The sequence below is a fragment of the Barbus barbus genome (assembly GCF_936440315.1).
Source record: "Barbus barbus genome assembly, chromosome: 44".
Taxonomy (NCBI): Eukaryota; Metazoa; Chordata; class Actinopteri; order Cypriniformes; family Cyprinidae; genus Barbus; species Barbus barbus.
The window spans coordinates 25018784-25040055 of record NC_136722.1 but is presented as its reverse complement, the minus strand read 5'-3'; the positions used below and the strand labels follow the sequence as shown (position 1 = coordinate 25040055).

The window sequence follows — 21272 nt, the reverse complement described above, 5'->3', positions numbered from 1 at the left end:
CATGCATTATATCATTCTTTAATGCATTAATGAAACTGCATTTGAAAGCCTTCAGAGGAATCGTTCATCCTGATAAAAGAAGAGCTCACTCCATAAACCCAGCAGGTCAGTACTTTTGAACTTATGCTCTGATATATTCACCAAAACTATGACATGCATCCTCTATGGGTCAATTATCAGTCTAGATATTATTATTATCTGTATGTCTCTCATTTTCAGAAGCAGTAAACAGTGTCTGCATTTGCATATGTCAATATTTCAGCAATAAGCATGAGGTGTTTCTCTGTTGATCACACGTGACACTTTATTATAATGTAGAATAAATAATGTTCCATTATAGTTTTATTTACTCTTTACTCTTGCAGCTTCTACACCAACTATGCATATAATAAAACTTTTTTTTTAGCACTTGATTAGTGTACAGTGTGGCCTTTGGGCTTATATGATGAATAATCAGTCTCTTAAATATGATGTATCAAAAAAATATTTTTTTATTTTTTTTTAGATGCATCATATAAGATAACTTGATTATTTGTTATATTTGTAAAATAAACTGCTTTCAGAAACATTCAGTCAACAGCTTAATGGACTAGTGTCCAAAACATTCATGACAATGAGTTCCAGCTGCTTTCCTGAGATATTACTGTATTACAGTTATTAAAATCACTGCTGAAAATAAAAATTAAATTACAATAATTAAATATTTCTATGGAAATGTGCTTGGACTGTGATGAAAATAATGCCACAATGCAAAAACTTTAAAGGAAAATGTTTCTTAAACAGGCTTAATTTCCAATACTGTATATATTTTTTCTTTGGTTTTGGGGTGAAGTATACTGTAGACATTTATTGTGAGATGCACAGATGAAGATATAGTTTCTTAATATTCTATAAAGCATCTTTTCTGTGTAATCCTACATGTCGGCACTTTATAATAGCAGTAAATAGTTTCAATGACATGCTTCTAATGTCTTCTCGTATAATTCAGCAGCTGTTAGTTCTGCCCGAACGATGCCCTGAGAACACGCTCACGGATCAATGCATCTCTGAGGCACAAGTTACACTTATGAGACTGTTTTCGGTGTAAATGTTACAGCCTCATCATCCTTTGGTTCCATATTTAAGATCACAGGTGGTGTTTGAATGTCGTAGATCCCCGAATCATCCTTCTGGACCTCTGTCGTGGTCACCACGCCGTCTTCAGACCAACCTTCACGAGGGAGTAATATGAGACGTGAGCGGAGGAGAGAGAATATGAAGACAAAGCTCGTTCACTCTCTTTTTAAAGGTATTTCGATGCTTACTCAAAGCAGACACATCTTCACTGCTGCAGATGCCTCCATCATCATCATCCACTATTAAAGAGGAAGCAGATAAATCCAAATGTCCAGAAAGATCCACAGATGTCGTCTCAAACACGTCAGTTACAGATATAATTGGAACAGATTTGGAGAAATGTGTCTCTGCATCAGTGTCTCAGCAACGGATGCTCTGCAGTGAATGGGTGCCGTCAGAATGAGAGTCTGATAAAAACATCACAATAATCCACACCACTCCAGTCCATCAGTTAACATCTGGAGAAGACAAAAGCTGAGACAAATCCAGCATTAAGATGTTTTTAACTTCATATTGTCGCTTCCGGCTAAAATACAAGTCCATAATCCATATTAATAATAATCTCCTGTTGTCTCTCACATCAAAATCCAGCCACATATTTGTTTAGAGCTGTTTTGGCTTGTAAACGCTGCTTGATCTGTGCAGATTTCTCTCCTGATTCAGACCAGAACACTTTTTCACTGGAGGAAGTGTTATTATGGACTCATATTGAAGTTAAAAACATCTTAATGCTGGATTTGTTTCAGCTTTGGTCTTCTCCAGATGTTAACTGATGGACTGGAGTGGTGTGGATTATTGTGATGTTTTTATCAGACTCTCATTCTGACGGCACCCATTCACTGCAGAGCATCCATGGCTGAGACACTGATGCAGAGACACATTTCTACAAACCTGATGAAGAAACACACTCATCCTGATCTCTGATGACCTGAAGGTGAGTGAATTTCCAGCAAATTTGAATTTTTAGGTGAACAATTCCTTTAAAGATTATCACAGTGTCTCTAACATATCTTCTTCTGATATCTTTATGACTTGATGTGTAATGATTATTTGACCCACCAGGTGATTTCTCACACGGTGCTGAAGCTTCAGTCGTGTCCTGAATGAATCCATCACGAGCGTCTGCGGTCACGTCACGCTCCGTCTCGTTTGAGGAGTTATCTAATAATAACTGGAATGAGACTCAGTTAAACTCTAAATATTCTGAACATTATGATTTATAAACTCGTCCAGGTCACATTTCACCCCAAAATGGGTGAATATAAATGATGAAGCTGTGAGGGTCCTAAAACCTACTTAATCTTTATGTAAAATATCTTTCTTTTTTATAGTGAAATGTGACCTGGTTGTGTTCCTGTGAGCTTGATTTGTCTGTACCTCAGAACAGTGTTTATCCTCTTGGGTTTCAGATGCTGCAGATGAGTTCTGGTGCTGATGAGACGCGAGCGAAAGCATGGGGATACGATGCAGATACCCAAACCCAACGCCACATCCCAGACTGACAACACACACATGAGAACAAATACATGCTGTTTACAATACAGCGGGGTTATTATAGGGAAGAAAAAACACTTATACAATTATTACATTTTATTACTTGAAATAAAAAAATTAAAAAACATATTTTAGCTAGTTTCCAACACTTCCCATTTTCATTTAGTTTAACTTAATGTACTAAAATAACTAAAACTTAAATAAAAATCAATAAAAACTATATATCTATATATAACAGGATTATCATCTTCAACTAAAACAGTAACCATAAATAATACTTGACATGAAATAAATGCAAACTTAATAAATGTATTTCATTTATCACTTGTCAAGGCAACATTTCTCATTTTCATTTGGTTTAAGTTGAAAAACTAAAATAACAGACTAAATAAATTAAAACTAAAAAATTAATAATACTATATAGACTTTTTTATGAGACAAAAACACTTGATAAAATTATTAAAGCTTTCACTAAAATTTAAATGAAAATAGAAAGTATAGAAATAAATTTAATAAAAAGTATAAGACTATATACACATTATACTAAACACTGATGAGATTCATTCAAAACAAAATTATCATTAACTAAAACTAAAACCATAAAACACTTTCTCGTTACTTGAAATAAAATAAATGTTACCTGAAAAACAAAATCATATCAGCTAATAAATAAAAATTAATAAATACTGTGTAGACACTTTTTTTAAACACATTTTTAAATAAACTACAACAAACTACAAAACTACACAACGACTAAATATAAGAGGAAACATTAATTAAATCTATAATAGTATCTCACTGATACTAAATAGCGCTGAAATAGAGTCCATGATTATGGCATGATGTGCAAGTTTCAAAGTACAATGAGCAGCATCAGTAAACTGCATCTGAATGTATTCTGAATGTGTTGACCGAAGAGGGCTCTTCTGCTGTACCTTCCCTCTCCGCCCCAGGCTCCGTTCGGAGTGATGAGCACTTCCCTGCAGCGGTCGCTCTGTGTGTTATACACCAGCAGCTTCAGAGCTTTGCCCTCCGACGCCTCGATCAGCGAGAAGAAGTCCTCCCACTGTGAGAATCCACAGAGAGTGTGAATTCATATCAGAGAAAACATCTGCTGCTTCAAAGACTGATGAACACATCTTACCTCCTGCAGCACCTGGTCTGCGCCAACAATGTAGTCAGAATACGGCTTCAGTCCAGCCAGTTCAGCCGGAGAATTCACTTCCACGTCCTGACACAACACGCCAGGCACATAACATAAAGACAACATACAGTGGGGTCCAAATGTTTCATTTAAAGAGAAAGTTCATTTGTCTTTTTATGGTTTAAGTCCATCTTTATTTATTTTTGAAAACAAGACTTCTCAAGTAAATCAATATTGATTTATAAATTATTATTTTGTTTTTTTGCAGTGTTCTTTCAGAGGGGTCCAAAAGTCTTAATTCATGTAAATCAGGAAATGCTAAGATATTGATATTTTAAACACAGAAATTAGTTAATAAGATTAATAAGAAATTCTTCAGCACTATTTTGTAGGTTATTGGTCATTTTAATTGTAATATTTCATGTAGCTCCAGTGATGCTGTCATTACATACAAGTTTTTTTGTTGTTGTTTTTTACAATAAATGCACATTTTATTTAAATTATGCTGATATCATTTTTTATTTTAATTGATGTATTATTAGTAGTATTATTAAATGTAATAATAATAATAATATATTATTATATAAAATATGACATATTAATTAAATATTTTATTTGTGGTTTTCTAATTCAATAATAATAATAATATTTAATTTTGTAAAAAATTTTTAGGGGTCTCAAAATTTTGGACCCCACTGTATAACATGGAAAAAAAATGGATGGGCAAAAAAATAATAATAATGATATTTATAATTATAATTATTTGAAATCAAACAGCACAGCTCACCAGCACATGCCAGACGTTGTGATTGGCCCCTTGGAAAGTGCAGAAGCGAACGCTGGCCCCTAATAAGCCCTGACCGCCCCACATGTTGCTGGGAACGACCTCCAGCTCTCTGATCTTCATCACTTTACTGCTGTAAACCTCCAGCTTCACCGGCTTCTCCACGTTTGCCTTCAGGAGGTCCTTCAGCAGGCTGCTCTCTTTATTCTGAGAGCAAACACAAACATCAGCATCAGAACATACATGTTTTAGTGTAACGTGTTTGAGATCTCACCAGTCTGGTGTGTCCAATGGACAAAATAAAATCAAAGAAGGGCTCCAGGCCGGCTCTCTCTGCTGGAGAATTTTCCTGAATCTGGGAATAAAAGTGAAAAAAATGATGCTTTATAAAATATAATTTAATATGACCTAAATTCAACTTAGACTTTAGTCCAAAAAATATATAGGTAATAATTTCACTGCATAAATGTCTTGTTTACCAATACACATATAAACATATTACTAAATCAATATATATTTACTCGAGAGGCACAAATTTAAGTGAGTTAAAGCTTAAAACAAGAACAAATATCTATCAGGGGTCAGAAAAATAATCTTGTCTTGCCTTCCTGAATTCAGTTTATTCTTCTCGCCCAGATATTTGTTTCTGGTTTTAAGCAAAAACTTCAATTTAACGGTCACATTTTTCAGAAAAGAAGACTTAATATCTTGTGACAAGATTATAGCTATGTTAACAAGACATAATATATCTATATTGAGTTAAATTATCTTCATGTTTAGATGTTTGTAATGAAAAACAAGACAAAAATATTGAGGCAAAACATGTTTTGCAGTGTTGGAACTGATCTTGATGGTAATTTTCTTTAAAGAAAGATTTTAAAACCCGTATTTAGTAGAATATATTGAAGGAATATTGAAATCCTGTTCACATCCTGATGTGTTTTAGTAGGACACGCATGCAAACCCTTCAGGTCACACATCATGTACTTCATAAAACCCCTGTCAGTCGCTGATTCATCAGACTCGATGCCTAATTAAATGCAGTAATTAGTGCACTTACCCCATGCACATGATATCCAGCCTCTGCAGCAAACACGCTCTGAACCAAACCCATCCTGAACCGGCGTCTAAACAACCTACTGCAGCCAAAGCTTGCTCATGAATATTAACTAGTACATGGGGACGTTGCTTGGCAACCTTCCTGAAGCGTATGGGATGTACTCATTAATATTCATTCGAACGTCTGCCTGTTAGCCAATCGCGTAGGACTTCTGTCTGAGCGTCTCGTGACGTAACGCCTTGGCCATAGTAGAACTCGTAGTCTATTTTTAATCTTTTTTCTTAGTTACATTAACGAGAAGAAAAACGAAATATAACAGTACGGGATACGTATAAAAACGAATAAAATAAAATAAATTCGCAACCCAGCTTGTTCAAACAGACATGAGTAATCAATTTCAGTGATCGATTTAAATCAATAACACAGGCGCCGCTCTCTGCGTGTGATTATTATTCCTGCGCAGGTGGTTGCTTAACGTATTAAATCACAGGTGCTGTTTAAAATGGTTGATTTAGTTTAATTATCCGGATAAAATATGTCAGAAAACGATCAAACGTGTTTGGTAAGTTCTAATTTGATCGTTTTAATTGTATTTTAATGAAAATATACATTAGAAGACAACGTTGTTTGTTTTAACAGCCGTTAATTATTTATTATATGAGGGAGAAATACTACAGACATGCCAGAAATACAACTGTGAGGAATTTAAAGTTGTATAATAATGATCCAGTGCTCCGGTTCTTCAAAGCTTTTGCAACTCTGATGGAAGGTGGGTTAAAATGTGCTTTAATGTCCATATTTTTCCGTGTTTATGATTATATTGTTGATTATTATGATGGTTAAATGACATGATGATGAAGGCTCTTCCACTTGCATTGCAGGTCACACACAGGAGGCTTTGAGAGAGTTTATTCAGCTGAAAGATCATCCTCATCTGTCTCTGTGTTCAACAGCAGCTCTCATTTACGCACACAAACACTGTGACGCTATTGGTAACTCTGAACTACATTCACTGACGAATAAAGCATTGATTCTGTGATAATCTGTGTCTTTCTTCATCCACATGAGGTCTAGAAGCTGTGAAGGAGCTGAAGCTGTCTGGATCCACAGCCGGTGACCGAGCGTTGTATTACGCAGCCCTGCTTTACTGGATCCTGGAGCTGAACCTCAAGGCCAGGACATGCATTAAAAAGATCTCCAAAACATCACCGGAGGTTTGTGTTAAAGACCTTAAAGGGGTCATCAGATGCCCATTTTCCACAAGTTGATATGATTATTTAAATCTATAACATACTTTGGTTAATTTTTTCCCTTTTCCCTTGTCAAAATCAGCTCTGTTTTCAGCACGCTGTTCTAGTTCATGTTGCTTTAAATGCTAATGAGCTCTGCTGACTCCGCCCCTCTCTTCCGTGACGAGCAGACTGTAAACTTCAGCCGCGAAACTGGCTAACTAGCACATTATCAGGAAAGGCGATTTGCAAAGATTCATAAAAACCCTTATACTCAATATTTCTGTAGATGAAGCTGGATCACAAATGAATTTAGGCAGATCGGGGATGCATTCACTTCAAAGCGAAAGTAACGTTAATCCTCTGCATCTTCAGCGGCTCAGATGTCGGGAGTGATTGATGACTGCTATATTCATTATTACATCCAACAGTTAAACGCTTCAATCGCTTAATCGGAGACATCTTGTCTTCCTCTGCAGCGGAGGCGGACAGCTCTGTTCACTCAGGGCGGGTCTAAGGTAAGACGGTCCTGTCAATCAAATCTTGTGGGAGGGGCCTGTGCAGAACTACGTCATTCTGACAGGAATTTTGCATCCGATGACCCTTTTAAGTCTATATTGCTTACATTATCATACTGATACATGATTATCTAAATGATCAAAACATTCACAGGCTTCTCCATGCTTTCATGGCGTCGTCTGATTGATAGTTTAAAGTATCTTTAATCAAGTAAAGGGTCTTTTAGTGTAATTGCACAAATGTCCAAATCTGACTTTATCAAGTAAGCGTCAGAATAACGGCAGTCATATCTCCAGATGAACTCTTACTGGACTGAAGCAGCTCAGCTTTACTTGATTCTCCATCAGTCATTTTCTAGATAAATCAGTGTGTCTCAAATCTGATCATCAGGATCTTTAGAGGAGCGTTTGTTTCCAGAAGCTTTACTTTCTCTGTTCCTCAGCGGAGGAATGATCTTCATCTCACATCTTCTGAGGATCTTCATCTCTCAATCAGCATTGCATTGCATGTTTGGATCATTTCAATCTCATCTTACTGAGACATATTACTGGAGATACAGAGTGACTACTGATATTTAGATCATTTTATGTCAGTATCTGCTACACTGTTATAAAAATCTCACCGACTTGCATTACAAGCTATCAGAATTTCATCATAAATATCAGAATTTGCACCAAATTACATATTTTTGCTCTATTCAGGTCTCTGAATAAAACTGAGCTGTTTTTCCTCCATATTCTCACTATATATCCTATAAAATCCTGATGGATCAAATATGATGCTTAATTTTTTTTTTTACGCATAAAGGCTAAATAAACATTTATGATTTATGAGAAAAAAATCATTTATGACTTATGTCAGCTGTTAAATGCCACTAATGAAAAATAATTTAACACAAATAACGTTATTTTAATATTTCATCTAAAGGTTAAATAACCTGTTCCAAATTAGATTTTGTAATATTATGTTGTTTAATATGTCAGATTTTAAAGGCTTAAATGCCAGTGTAGTTGTAAATATTGCATCCCGTCTGGTTCATGAATTGTTTGTCTTTATTAACAGGGGCTTATTCTGAAGGGCTGGATTGTGTTGACCTCTGGCACTGAAGAGAACAGACCTCAGGCTCTACGCTACTTTGACAGCGGCGTTCAGGAAACTGGGAATTTATTTGGACTCATGGGAAAAGTAAAACGTGTTGATGTATTAATGAACTCTTTTGAATACTCTTACAGGGATTAAGCTGTTTCTTTGGCGTGCAGATGGAGTTCTTCATGGCGAAGCAGAACGAGCAGTGCGCTCTTGACATCGCCAATCACATCATCGTCTCTCATCCAGACTTCAGCCCGGCGCTCCTCATGAAGATGAAGGTGTTCATGTCTCTACGTGACTGGGAGCAAACGGAGGCGGTCGCACAGAGGTGTGTGCTACTCTCAGCTTATCATTTAATAGATGGTTTTAGATGTTCTTCAGTGTTTTTGCTTGAAATGTGCACAGACTTCTGGAGAGAGATGGACATGATCTGAAAGCTCTTCAAATGATGACTGTCATTGCTGCGGCTAAAGATGGAAATATGGAGCTGGTAATTCTGTTGCTTTTTATTTAAATGCATACGGACTGCATTTTTAAGACTGATTGAAATCAATTTATAGCACTGTATACAGACTCAAACTGATGTGACATTTGTCATTTTAATTTAGTTTAACATGATGTACTAAAATAACTAAAACTATAGCCAAAATAAAATTCATAACTATATAGGCAATAAAAAGTGACAACTGACAAAAACACATATATACAAAAATGCAAAAAATTAGGCTAAAATGGAAAATCTAAAAATAAACACTGATTCAAAAAATAAAATAGTATCTCAATTATATTAGAATAACACTGATTTGAAGTGTCATCAACACTTGACAATTAAATATGCCTTTTCTAAGATGTTTCTAAGGTTGTTTTTGATTCGAATATTTGATGCAATGTTGTTTTGATATTTTTTTGTAGAGCTCAAAACTCAATGATACTGTAAACAGTTAACAGTTTTCCTTTTATCTCACACATTCTCTTTAGTCTCTGACCCACAAATGTTCTTCCATTCTGTGTTTCAGGTGAAAGAGCGTCTTCAGGCTTTAATGAGTGCTGTTGAGATCTCTGAGCCCTGCAATCCCAGCCTGCATGTGGAGATCACAGCTGCCATCAGCCGACTGGTGCCAATCACTCCAAACATCCTCTTATACACTTTTACCACAGTTTACATTTATTTCTGTGTCATTTAATAGGATAATAGATCAGGCTTGTTTGTTAAGACTGTGGCACTGAACACACGCTGTCCGCACTGGGAGTGTTTGTGTCCCTCAGTGTGTGTTTCTATGATACTTCTTGCCCTTGGGACGCTCCTGAGCTATTCATTTCTGTTTTGGAAGACTAATCTATCCTGCCTGATTATAACAGTAGTCTCTGTCTAAAGCACAAGTCACTGAAATGCTATTTTTCCCAACTGCAGTGTGGACACAACCCAGAGATACTGCAGATGTTGACCACGTTTGTGCGTCGAGTGTCTTCACGTGCACCAGCGGCATCTGATGTCATCTGTGAGCTCGGCTATCTGCTCAGTCACAAAAACGAATATAAAGACGCCCATAAATGCTACTCTACAGCACTGAAAACAGACCCCAAGTGCACCTCAGCATTAGTAGGTACAGTATCATCACATCCAGGCTGCAACAATATCATCACTGTACAAAAACTCTATTTTCACCCCCAACATCATAAAAAAATAATTATCATAATAAATTCAATTTTAATGAAATTTTGCATTATCTGAATTGTGAAGTATGTATATACCATGGTAGTATCTGTTGTGCTGAATTTGTTTTATAACTTATTTTAAAATATTAGCCCCCGGTTTCACAGACAAGGCTTAAGCCTAGTCCTAGACTAAAATGTAAATCTTAGCTGTTTCAAATGAAATAAACTTGCACTGACTGATCTTAAAATATATCAGTGACTTTCTTTTGTCTCAAGATGCGCCCCAGTAATGTTTTTTTCTAAGCATGTTTATAAAAATTACTTAAATGTCCTAATTGAACTATGGCCTAATCCTGGCTTAGTCTAAGTCCTGTCTGTGAAACCGGGCCTAGATGTGTCTAATACTGTATAGATAAGGTCATGATAGTATTTGTTGTTCTGCTGTAAATATTTACTTTACTGCAGTTATTTGTGCTGATTGCAGTAAACATTTGAAAGTTAATTTATTTTATCATATTGAGTATAATTTATAACTAAACATAGATGGATACTTGTATAGAGACAGTTCAGTGGTATTCTGGATTATCTGCTTTATGGTGTTACAGTAATAAGAATTTAACAATGTGTTTTTAATTGTCATTAAAATATTGCTGCAATGCAAAAAATCAAAAAAATGTCCTAAAAATAAGCTTAATTTTCTTGTCAAAAATCTTTTTTGAACTCCAGTTGTTCCTATGGTATATGCATATATAATTGTTATTTTATTTTATTTTTTTCTAGGCACTATTAGATGCCAGCTGATGTGCGATCAGCTTGAGGAAGCTGCCCAGCAACTCGCGTTCTTCTGCGAAGTCCAAGAGTCTTTTGGAAATACAGCGGTAAAAAGCTGAAATATTACAATTTCTGCTGTCCAACTCGCTCTTCATATTGCCACCCATTTAGTATTGGAATTAGAGTCTTTATTACATGTTTAGATGTAGACACTCTATTTTTACATTACTACTAAAAACATACGCCTATGTTTTTAGTAGTAATGTAAATGTGTTTAATTTAACAGGAAGTTCCTCTGCTGAAGGCCCTGTTGGGCAGGAAGCAGAGTGCAGGTGAGGAGACGGTGATGCAGCTTCTGAAAGATGCCACAGAGCTCCATTTCTCTGTGCTTCGTGGGTTAAATTATGGTGTGGAATACCTGAAGATGCTGGACCTCAATTTCCTCCTGCAAATAGTTTGCATGCACCTGGAATCCAAACAGGTGATACAGCCTTCATAACGTGTCACAATAAACAGTGATCACCCACTTTTTTTGATAGATAGATACTGTTTTTAATATTGTTTTAACCCTTTTCCAGGATTTTGCCCTTGTTCTTGGACAAACTCCGCCATTTTGGCTAAAACACTCAAATATGATCTTGGAAGCAGTCATCAAAGCTATTCCTGGCATGTCAGTGAGCTGGTATTATATGGCATACGTCAAGTTCCTTCTAGGTGGGTTTCAGAGTTAAAAACTTGAGCTGATGTGAACCTTTGCTGTGAAACGCTGATAACTGTCCCATAATGCCTCTGCAGGAGAGCACAGAACAGCTCAGCACTTTTTGAACCTGTGCATAGAGAAAGATCCGTCTGTCCCGGAGATACACCTCCTGCAGGCCCGTATGCACCTGAGCGCTGGAGAGCACAGCAGGTGTCTGAGCTGCCTGGAGTCTGCTGTCAGCATCAACTTTGAGGTCTGAACAGGAAAGAGTGCATTAAAATAAAATGCACAGTATTTGCAGAAAGCCTGTATTAGAGGAATATGTTATATATATCTATCCACATTTTGCATTTATTTATTTTTCACTTATTTTAGTTTGAGGTTTTTTTGTTGTTCCAAAAGCTCATATGTACAGTCTGATGGTAGAACAAGCCATTTTTGCAGTTTCTGTCATTTGTTTTTTCACTGGGGAGGAAGTTTTGAGTTACCATTCAGAAGTCTGGGTTCATCAAAACTTTTAAATGTTTTTGAAAAAAGACTCTTCTGTTCACCAAGGGTGCATTTATTTGATCAAAAATACAGTAAAAATGAGCTGTTTTCTGCGTGAATATGTGTTAAAGTGTAATGTATTTCTGTGATCTGCAGCTGTATTTTCAGCATCATTACTCCAGTCTTCAGTGTCACATGATCTTCAGAAATCATAATAATATACTGATTTGCTGCTCAACAAATATTTCTGATTATTATCAATGTTGAACACAGTTGTGCTGCACAATATTTTTGTGGAAACCGTGATGCATTTTATTTTTCAGGATTCACAGATGAATAGAAAGTTCAAAAGAACAGCATTTATTTGAGACTTTTGTAACATTAAAAAGTCTTTACTGTGACTTGAAATGCAGCCTTTGCTGATTAAAAGGATTAATTTACCCAAACTAATGAACTAGACCTCACAATAATTCAATATTTGTGTGTGTTTTGAGCTCATGCCTGTGATTTATCAGGTTGGAGATCGGTTCCAGTTCAATCTGCTCAAAGCTCGTGCTCTGCTGAGATCTGGAGACCTGAAGAATGCCATCCAGTGTCTGAAGATCACCATGAACATGCCCGGGGTCCATAGGCCCTCAGAGGGGCCACGGTTCTTCATCTCCACCAGCGAGCGAGTGTCTGTGTACCTGGAGCTCACAGAGGCACTGAGACTCAACGGAGAACAGGTCCAGTGTGCTGTTGTTCTCCTGTAGCATTTTAAAGGAATGCACAAAAATGATTCAACAAGCATTTGATCTAACTAATAGGGATGCACCAAATGTTCGGCAACCGAAATTAAATTAGAATAAGTGAAAAGACTGAATAAATTGTACTGAGCAATGACGTGACGCACTAGAGGTGTGCACTAATGCAGCAAACATGACAGCAGTGTGAAAGCATTTAAAACGGTCCGAGAAAGACGCAATAATCATTATAAGCACCGTCAGCGAAAGACTGCTCATGTCTCGATGAGAAGAGGAAGGGTGGTTTTTGCTGGTTACTATGATGATTGAAATCGTTAAATGGCCTCAAACGATTAGTAAATAAACTGCAGAATGTTATGTTTTCTAATACACGCATGTATTCAAACAGCACTGCACGAGCTCACAGAGTATCTGCTTGTTAGCCAGGGTTCAAAGCGTGAGGAAAGTCTTTTTAAAATAAGAAAAGTTTGACAATAATAATAATTATAACCGCTCTATTAATACATTTATTATAACACTCGCACATAGTGTTCAAATTGGGATCTGTAATTTTTTCAGTAAAAATACATGCCTGATTCAAGAAGGGGGCCTCAAATATGGCCCAAAAATATTATTTTACTAACTTATTAATTGTTTTGTTTATATAGTGTCTGCTAGAATGTTTAATAATGTTCAGTAAATATGTTGTTGTTAATTTAAAATTGTTTTGCAATTTATTTTTTTCTTTGAAAATCTAGACAAAACAGTAAAAAGCACATTTGGTATGCAATGGTGAAAATAATTGGCAAAATATATGGGGAAAAATGCTAAATGTTCGGTATTCGGCCTTCAGCCCAGTGTTTCATTTTGTTCAGCTTCAGCCAAGAATTTTAATTTTGGTGCATCCCTACTAACTAAGCTCAAAATCTGAGTTACCGTCCTGTGCTGTATGTGGTAAAATGTGCTCTTTCATCAGCACGAGGCCACTAAAGTTCTGCAGGACGCCATTCTGCGTTTCAAAGGCACACCGGAGGAGACGCGTCTCATGCTTGCTAATGTGGATCTGGCTTTAGCGAGAGATGACGTGGACTCCGCTGTAGTCGTGCTGCAAAACATCCTGCCTTCTGACTCAACCTACATCCAAGCCCGAGAGAAGATGGCACACATATACTTGGAGAGGGAACGCAATGAGAAACTTTATATCACATGTTACAGGTGAGAAGTCTCCTTACATTCAGTGTGACCGGTCATAGGTCGTGTCCAATTCATATTTTTAAAAGAGAAAATAAACCCTGATGTAAATATTTGCTTTATTAAATCATATAGTATATTAATTTAAATGATTAATTGTGTGTATGTATACAGTAGACATTTGTTTCTGTATTTACTAATGTTAGTTCAGGTCTAATAAATAATCAATCAATTAAACTATTTTAACTATGTTTTTAAAATTAACATTAACTTACATTAATCATATTTTATTCTTTTGATTTATGGGTAAAATATAAGATTTACATTGTGTCTTGTACAGTGAAGCTGTAAGAGAACTTTTGTGTGTGTGTGTTTTAATAGGTTTTTATTTATTAGTTTTTTTTTTTTTTATTTCAGGGAAATAAGTGAGCAGCTTCCAGGACCTCATACTCGGATCTTGCTGGCTGATGCCTTCATGAAGATACACCAGGTATATATTTAATGTTTTGACATCTTCATTTGGCTTCTCAGTACCAAAGCGCTCTATAAATATTTCTAAACCATAAAATATCTTGTTTTTAAAGCCAGAGGAAGCAGTCACGATCTACCAAGAAGTAGAGAAAATTGCTCCAACAGATGCTTTAGCCAAGAAAATAGGTCAGGCTTTAGTGAAGGCTCATGAATATGACACGGCAAGTGGCTTCTACAAGTTCACATTTAATTTAACATGTTAAAGAAACTTTGTTTCTTATCTGTACTGGCTTATGTTTCAGGCTGTGAGCTATTATGAGTCGGCTCTGAAGAAGGATACGCTGGACTGTCTTATAAGTGTAGAGCTGTCCAAACTGCTGCTGAAGCTGAAACGATTTGAGAAAGCTCAGCAGGTCCTGGAAAAGGCCTTGGAACATGAACCTAGTACAGAATTACATTCAAACAAACATTTTTGAACCATGAGAAACAGGAATTATTGTTCTCAGTATGTAATTTTTGCTTTTACAGCTGCTGCATTGACTACCATGATGAATGAAGTAACAGTTTTACAAGTTTTAGTAAAAGTACTACGTGCCAGGAATGAGTCTGCCCTGGACGTCTTGAAAAGGGTTTGTTTTTAAAGTTACATTAAACATTAATGGAATAGTTTGCCTAAAAATGGCCATCCAAGATGTAAAGGAGTTTGTTTCTCAGCAATGGATGCTCTGCAGTGAATGGGTGCCGTCGGAATGAGAGTCTAAACAGCTGATAAAAACATCACAATAATCCACACCACTCCAGTCCATCAATTAACATCTGGAGAAGACTAAAGATGAAACGAATCCATCAAGACATATTTTTTAACTTCAAACCGTTGCGTCCAGCTAAAATGCGAATCCATAATAACACTAGCTCCAGTGGACTGGAGTGGTGTGGATTATTGTGATGTTTTTATCAGCTGTTTGGACTCTCATTCTGACGGCACCCATTCACTGCAGAGCATCCATTGCTGAGACACTGATGTGATGTGATACTACGTTTCTCCAAATCTGATGAAGAAACAAACTCTACATCTTGGGGGACTTTTAATTTTTCAGTGTTTCTAAGACTAAGATGGATTTAATGCAATCGTTTAACAACAGCCTGACTTTTTTGTGACTTCTATGTGCAAACAAATAAAAATGCTCTTGTCAGTTGCATGATCTCCAGCAAAAAGCTGTTTTCCGGACTGCAAACGAGCATCCGGAAGAATTGGAGGAACAGAGGAAGTTGTTAGTGGTGGTCTGTTGTGATTGGGCTCATGAGTTTCACCTCAGACGCAACCTGGAAAAGGCCAAACAGCACTACACTCTCGCTTTAAATCTCAGCCCGGACAACGAGGAGGTCAGTCGCCTCAAATCGCGCTCTCAGTGAATGTTTTGAAGAGAGCGAGTACAGTTTATATCACATCAGCTCTGTTTTGTGCAGATCGTCTTTCGTCTGGCTCAGTTATGCTACGAGCATCAGGAGCTGGATTACTGTGAGGAACTTTGTCTGAAGATCCTGCAGCTCCATCAAAACCACACCGCTGCCTCGACGGTACGGACTCTTAGAATTTCCCAAATGAGATGCTCAGCACTTATTTGCATATGAATATGTCAGAGTTTGATTTTGTCCTCAGCTGTTGGCTGAAACATTATTTTGGAAGAACCAAAAAGAGGGAGCAGTCAAGATTTATGCCAGTATTTTGGAGCGAAACCCAGGTGGAATATCAATTTGACACTAAACTGTGTTTTTCGGTCCATTTTTCATTTTAAAGTTTTATTTATTTAAAATGTTTTTTTTAGTATCTCGGTTTAGTTTTTATAATTTTTATTTCAGTTTTAATTTGAATTATTATAGTACAATAGATAAAAAATAAACTAAATAAAAATATATGTTGCTTTGGCAACTAACTGAAAATAAGTTCCAAGTTTTTATTTAAAAAATAAATAAAAATTAAAGTAGCTTGTTTTATTTCAAGTGATTTTTATTTTTTATGGTTTTAGCTTTAGTTAACTTTTAATAACCCTGACGCAAACACTATTTATTGCACTAAATATTTATTTTTTTTGTTTCCATAAGACAACTTTCATGCCATGGCCAAGTTTCTGCACATTCTGCGGAGGATGGGGAAACTCGATGACGTCCGGTCTGTTTTTATAGCGTGTGAAAAGTTCAATCCGCTGTCGGTCAGAGAGACGGGTTATAATTACTGCAAGGGTCTCTACTTCTGGTCAGTGTCCATCAGACAATATCATAATTTGTTTTATAACTAGTGTAGTTGTAAGTTTTTGGAAAGAAGAGACGCAATTGTTTCTCAAGAATTAACTAATCAGTTAACTGGTTAATCTAATAAAATAAAAATATTTTTAAAATTCAAAGTGAAAATTAAACAGTAGTTATAATAAAATTTTATACTTATAAATTATTATATTGTCTTAATATTCCTAAAAATGGTTCCAATTTTATTACATTATTTTATTGTACATATTATATATATTTTGTTGTGTATGTGTGTATGTATGTATATATATATATATATATATATATATATATATATATATATATTTTTTTTTTTTTTTTTTTTTTTTTTTTTTTTTTTTCTTCCAACAAATCAAAGTAGGCACACCACAGCTCCAGAGATAGAAAAATATTTATGTTCTCACCTCGGGTGACGCTTCGAGCTTATACAGTCTTCATGAGAAAATGTATTTATTGGAAGAGAAAATCTAACTTGTTAGTGATACATTTGGTAAAGTTTCTAGTGGTATTCTGGGTTAATTAACAGAGGACAATTTATTATTTTTTTTTTAAATGTGTCCTGAAAGTATTCTTACATGTGCTTTGAGATAGTAAGAGGTTTGTATGCACTGCTTGACCTCAGGCATTCGTGTCAGGTGACTGAAGCTCTGATGCACCTGAACAAAGCCAGAGGAGACGCGGACTGGGGAGAACCAGCGGTGGATCTGATGGTCCGGATCTGCCTGAACCCTGACAGAGACATCTTCGGAGGAGAGGCTTTAGATAAAGGACAAAGGGACATGAGGTGAGAACAACTGACACACAATCTGTGTTCAAATAATAAAATGATTTCATGCAGTTTGTCTGTGATTTGTTTCTCCAGCAGTGAGTCCGAGAATGAGACGAGAATAAGCACAGCTCACAATATACTCTCGACGTTTCGCCCGCGATCTAAATCTGAGCAGGACAAACTCGAGCTGCTCTCAAATCTGTGTCGAATCTACAGCAAAGATCCCAAAGAGGTGAAGAGAGCCGTGCTGGAGCTCACAGACATGCAGGCTAAGAACGTAAGACACGATTTCATCAACAAGCTTTAGTCAGCGCATTTAGCTTTTTGTTCAGTTATTAATGGACACTTTCATTTACTGTGTTCTCTAGTCTTTAACCCTTGGAGACTGTAGTCATGTGTTTTATTCTACTCTTGAAAGTGTTTTTAGGAAGTTACTGGTTTTAAAACCATGATGTTTATGCATACGGTATTAAGAGATGAATTTGGTACAAATGTTGCAATACAGGATTTAAGGTTGCAAAATTTCACCACTGTTGTAATTGTTTACAAGTACTGTAGATATGAGGCTAAATTGCCACGCTCCTTATAGTAAAATTATATGTGGACAAAAGAATTATATAATAGTAATAACAATTACAAAAAAACTGACAAAAAAAGTTAACTAACATTAAAATGAAACGGAAAATACAAAAAAAACTATCAAATTAATATAAATGCACAAAATTAATATTGATTAACTTATGTTTGAAATATACTTTTAATGGTTTGTTATTAAACTGTTTCCATTATTCACCTTTCCAATAAAAACAAGGAAAAACTGTGGAAATAAAAAAAATAAAAATAATTGCAAAAACACCAAAAAATGCTAAAAAGTTAACTAAAATTAATGAAAAAGTAGCTCAATGACACCATAATACTGCCTCTAAAACCCTTTGAAAATACACATTTACATGGTGTGGGTGTGTGTGCGTGTGCATTTTTTTTTTTTTTGGTTCTAATACATTTTGTATTGTAAAGACAGAAATGTAACGGCACACGTCAAGCGTTTCTCAGTGAACTGCTCTGTCTGTCTGCAGGTGATGTTAGAGGCGTCTTTGCTCTTGATGGCTCAAGGCTTCATTCAGCTGAAGCAGATTCCCAGAGCCAGAAACGTCCTCAAGCGCCTTTCCATGATCGAGTGGAGTGATGCAAACACGGATGACTTGGAGAACGCCTGCCTGCTCTTGGCTGACATGTACATGAAGCTGAGAAATGACACACTAGTGGACAAACTGCTCAACAGATGCATACGACACAATGAGGTCTGTTAATTGTGAACATTGAGGTATATGATGATGGATGATTGACGCCAGGACTAGTTTCAGTTGCTGTTTATTTTTCTCAACTTTAGGCTAAAATGACACAATTTTATCTCTTTATTTTCATCCTGCTGCTCCATCAGTCATGTAGTAAGGCGTACGAGTATCGGGGTCTGGTGATGGAGAACGAGCAGAGATACAGTGACGCAGCGCTGCAGTATGAACTGGCCTGGAAATACAGCAACAGAACCCATCCAGCAGTCGGTGCGACTTCCTCATCATTCCCCTCAAACTAAAGCCATCAACATACTGTAAATATTCAGTTCCATCAGAAACGCTTGCATCTGAATCTCATTGCAGGATTTCGTCTGGCCTTTAACCACCTGAAGTGCAAGAATTACACACTGGCTGTTGATGTGTGTCGTGAGGTTTGTAAAAAGTGCAGGATGAGGCTTGATTGTCTCTGTATTGACACGGATTAGATGGTGATTGATCTCAGATTGGTCTCATTGGCTGGTGTTTGGCTCTAGGTGCTGCAGCAGCGTCCAGATTACCCACAGATCCAAGATGAGGTTCTGACCCGAGCTCAGCTCTCTCTCCGTCTGTGACCGTGTGTGATTTACAGCGACTGTGATCAAGATTTCCCTTTTAAAACACTTTCATTGAGAGATTTTAGTTAGAAAACTAGATGACGCTTATTAACAGGTTTATTAACTTTTTGACTGTTTATTAGTACTTATAAAGCACACATTCTGCATGACCATATTCTACATCCCTAATCCTACCCAATACCTCAACTTAACTACTACCTTACTATTAATAAGCAGCAAATTAGGAGTTTGAGGCAAAAGCCGTTAATGGCTTGCTAATAGTGAGAATTTGACCTTAAAATAAAGTGTGACCAAAAACTAATATACAAATTAGAATATTTTATTAATTTTATTATGTTTATGTACTATAAAAATGTTGTAAATGAAGTGTTTCAGGCAATTTGTAATATCAGTGCACTGATCTTATGTTACTAAAGATTAGCCGTTTCTATTGTTTTAGGTCAAATTGTGTTTTTTGAACTAAATTATTTACTGGAGCATGTAGTGAAACGAACAAAATCCCCTCTGAAATAGTCATACACCAGTGTCTGTCTGTCTGTCTGTCTATCTATCTATTAATCTAATCTATCTATCTTAGGGCTGTGAATCTTTGGGTTAACAGCAAATCGATTCATAAGTTTTCGATTCAAGAATGATTTTTGCAGATTCAGAACGATTCGATTATGCATTCTTTAAGTGCATTCTCAGGATTATTGCTTTCCTTAAATTCTTTAAATGCTTAGTCGGGGCAAATTACACAGCAGCCTTTATGGTTAAAAAAAAAACTTGTCCATTAATAGATGCTAGTTTAATGATGCTATGGCTTATGTAGAAATGTATGTAAGCCAAGATTTTAAAAAGAGCTTTAAAAGTATTGTATAGACTAATATTTTGTCACACCAGGTGCATAGCTATCATTTCAGAAGTGACAGAAATGTCAAATACAATAATTTCAAGGTTGTTGTTAATGCTGTGGTTATTTTAATAATTTTCTTCGTACATTCGGTTCAATGACATTAAAACACATTTATCATTCAGTGGAACTATGCGTACGCTTTAGACACTTACATTTTTGCTATATATTATATAGGCCTACAGCTCAATGTAAAACTGATTGATGGCTTTACTAAAAAACTATTTTTTTTAACTGTACTAGAAAGCCCTTATTTTACATGTATACCATGTGACAAATAAAGCTTGAGTTGCTGAGGATCTGAAACTTCACTTCCAGTCCAAACCATGTTCCCCAATGACCTCATTTATATCATTCATATTCATATGAACACAGAGCTACAGGTGAGCGTCTGTTTTTGTCTTTATATTATGTGAAGGATGTTGTGTTAATATTTAAAGGTGAATAATTTCATTTTACGACAGCTCAACTTAGGGAACGATGCTCTCCATTAAACAAATTTTTAGCAATATGTGATTTAAAACATTTCTCTCTATAAATGGCATAAATTGACCCAGTTTATCTGAATGGTTTTTCTCCCTGTATACTCATCCTGATTTGTGTCAGTTCCTCAGTCCTGCTGCAGGAGGCGCCAGTGAGTCTCCTCTGATTGGCCAATCAACCATGAGGCATTCAGGAATGATGGGGAAACAAAGTAACATTTGCTCGTACTTCTGTAACAGTTTGGAGACTTTAAGGTCACGACAGAATATTGACAAATTCAATACTTTTTGGTAAAATGTTTTACTTGAACTTTTTGGTTTACCTTTTGAAAATGCAAATGAATTGTGAATGCAAATTTTAGGTTAAATTTTAGACAGACATTTCTGCATAAATTAGCTCTGCAATATCTTAGTGTTCATTTATTATGCCTGAGAATAAAGTAATAGTTCGGTAACACTTTATTTTACGGTGTCCTTTTTACAGGTTACATATAATTACTAT

General features: G+C 36.1%; 2 protein-coding genes across 2 annotated transcripts; one reads left to right on the top strand and one right to left on the bottom strand.

Annotated features, from left to right (window-relative positions):
- On the bottom strand, positions 1-5741 carry gorasp1b (golgi reassembly stacking protein 1b). The gene is made up of 9 exons (XM_079406426.1): positions 5599-5741; positions 4813-4893; positions 4542-4745; positions 3755-3841; positions 3546-3676; positions 2494-2614; positions 2176-2287; positions 1305-1355; positions 1-1210 (listed from the first exon to the last, which is right to left on the bottom strand). Exons 1-9 carry the CDS (start codon positions 5650-5652, stop codon positions 1065-1067), a joined length of 987 nt encoding a protein of 328 aa, XP_079262552.1. The 5' UTR covers positions 5653-5741; the 3' UTR covers positions 1-1064.
- Positions 5742-6133: 392 nt separating this feature from the next.
- Positions 6134-20585, top strand: ttc21a (tetratricopeptide repeat domain 21A; the record flags this gene model as incomplete). Its single annotated transcript, XM_079407190.1, has 24 exons — positions 6134-6160; positions 6238-6367; positions 6480-6590; positions 6673-6812; positions 8409-8531; positions 8606-8763; positions 8841-8925; positions 9452-9550; positions 12567-12776; positions 13750-13988; positions 14382-14454; positions 14549-14656; positions 14738-14879; positions 14964-15064; positions 15630-15818; positions 15903-16013; positions 16096-16177; positions 16539-16689; positions 17341-17502; positions 17581-17764; positions 18564-18788; positions 18929-19049; positions 19146-19213; positions 19316-20585. The coding sequence occupies 24 exons, from the start codon at positions 6134-6136 to the stop codon at positions 19391-19393; spliced, it is 3117 nt and encodes a 1038-aa protein (XP_079263316.1). The 3' UTR covers positions 19394-20585.
- Positions 20586-21272: the final 687 nt, after the last annotated feature.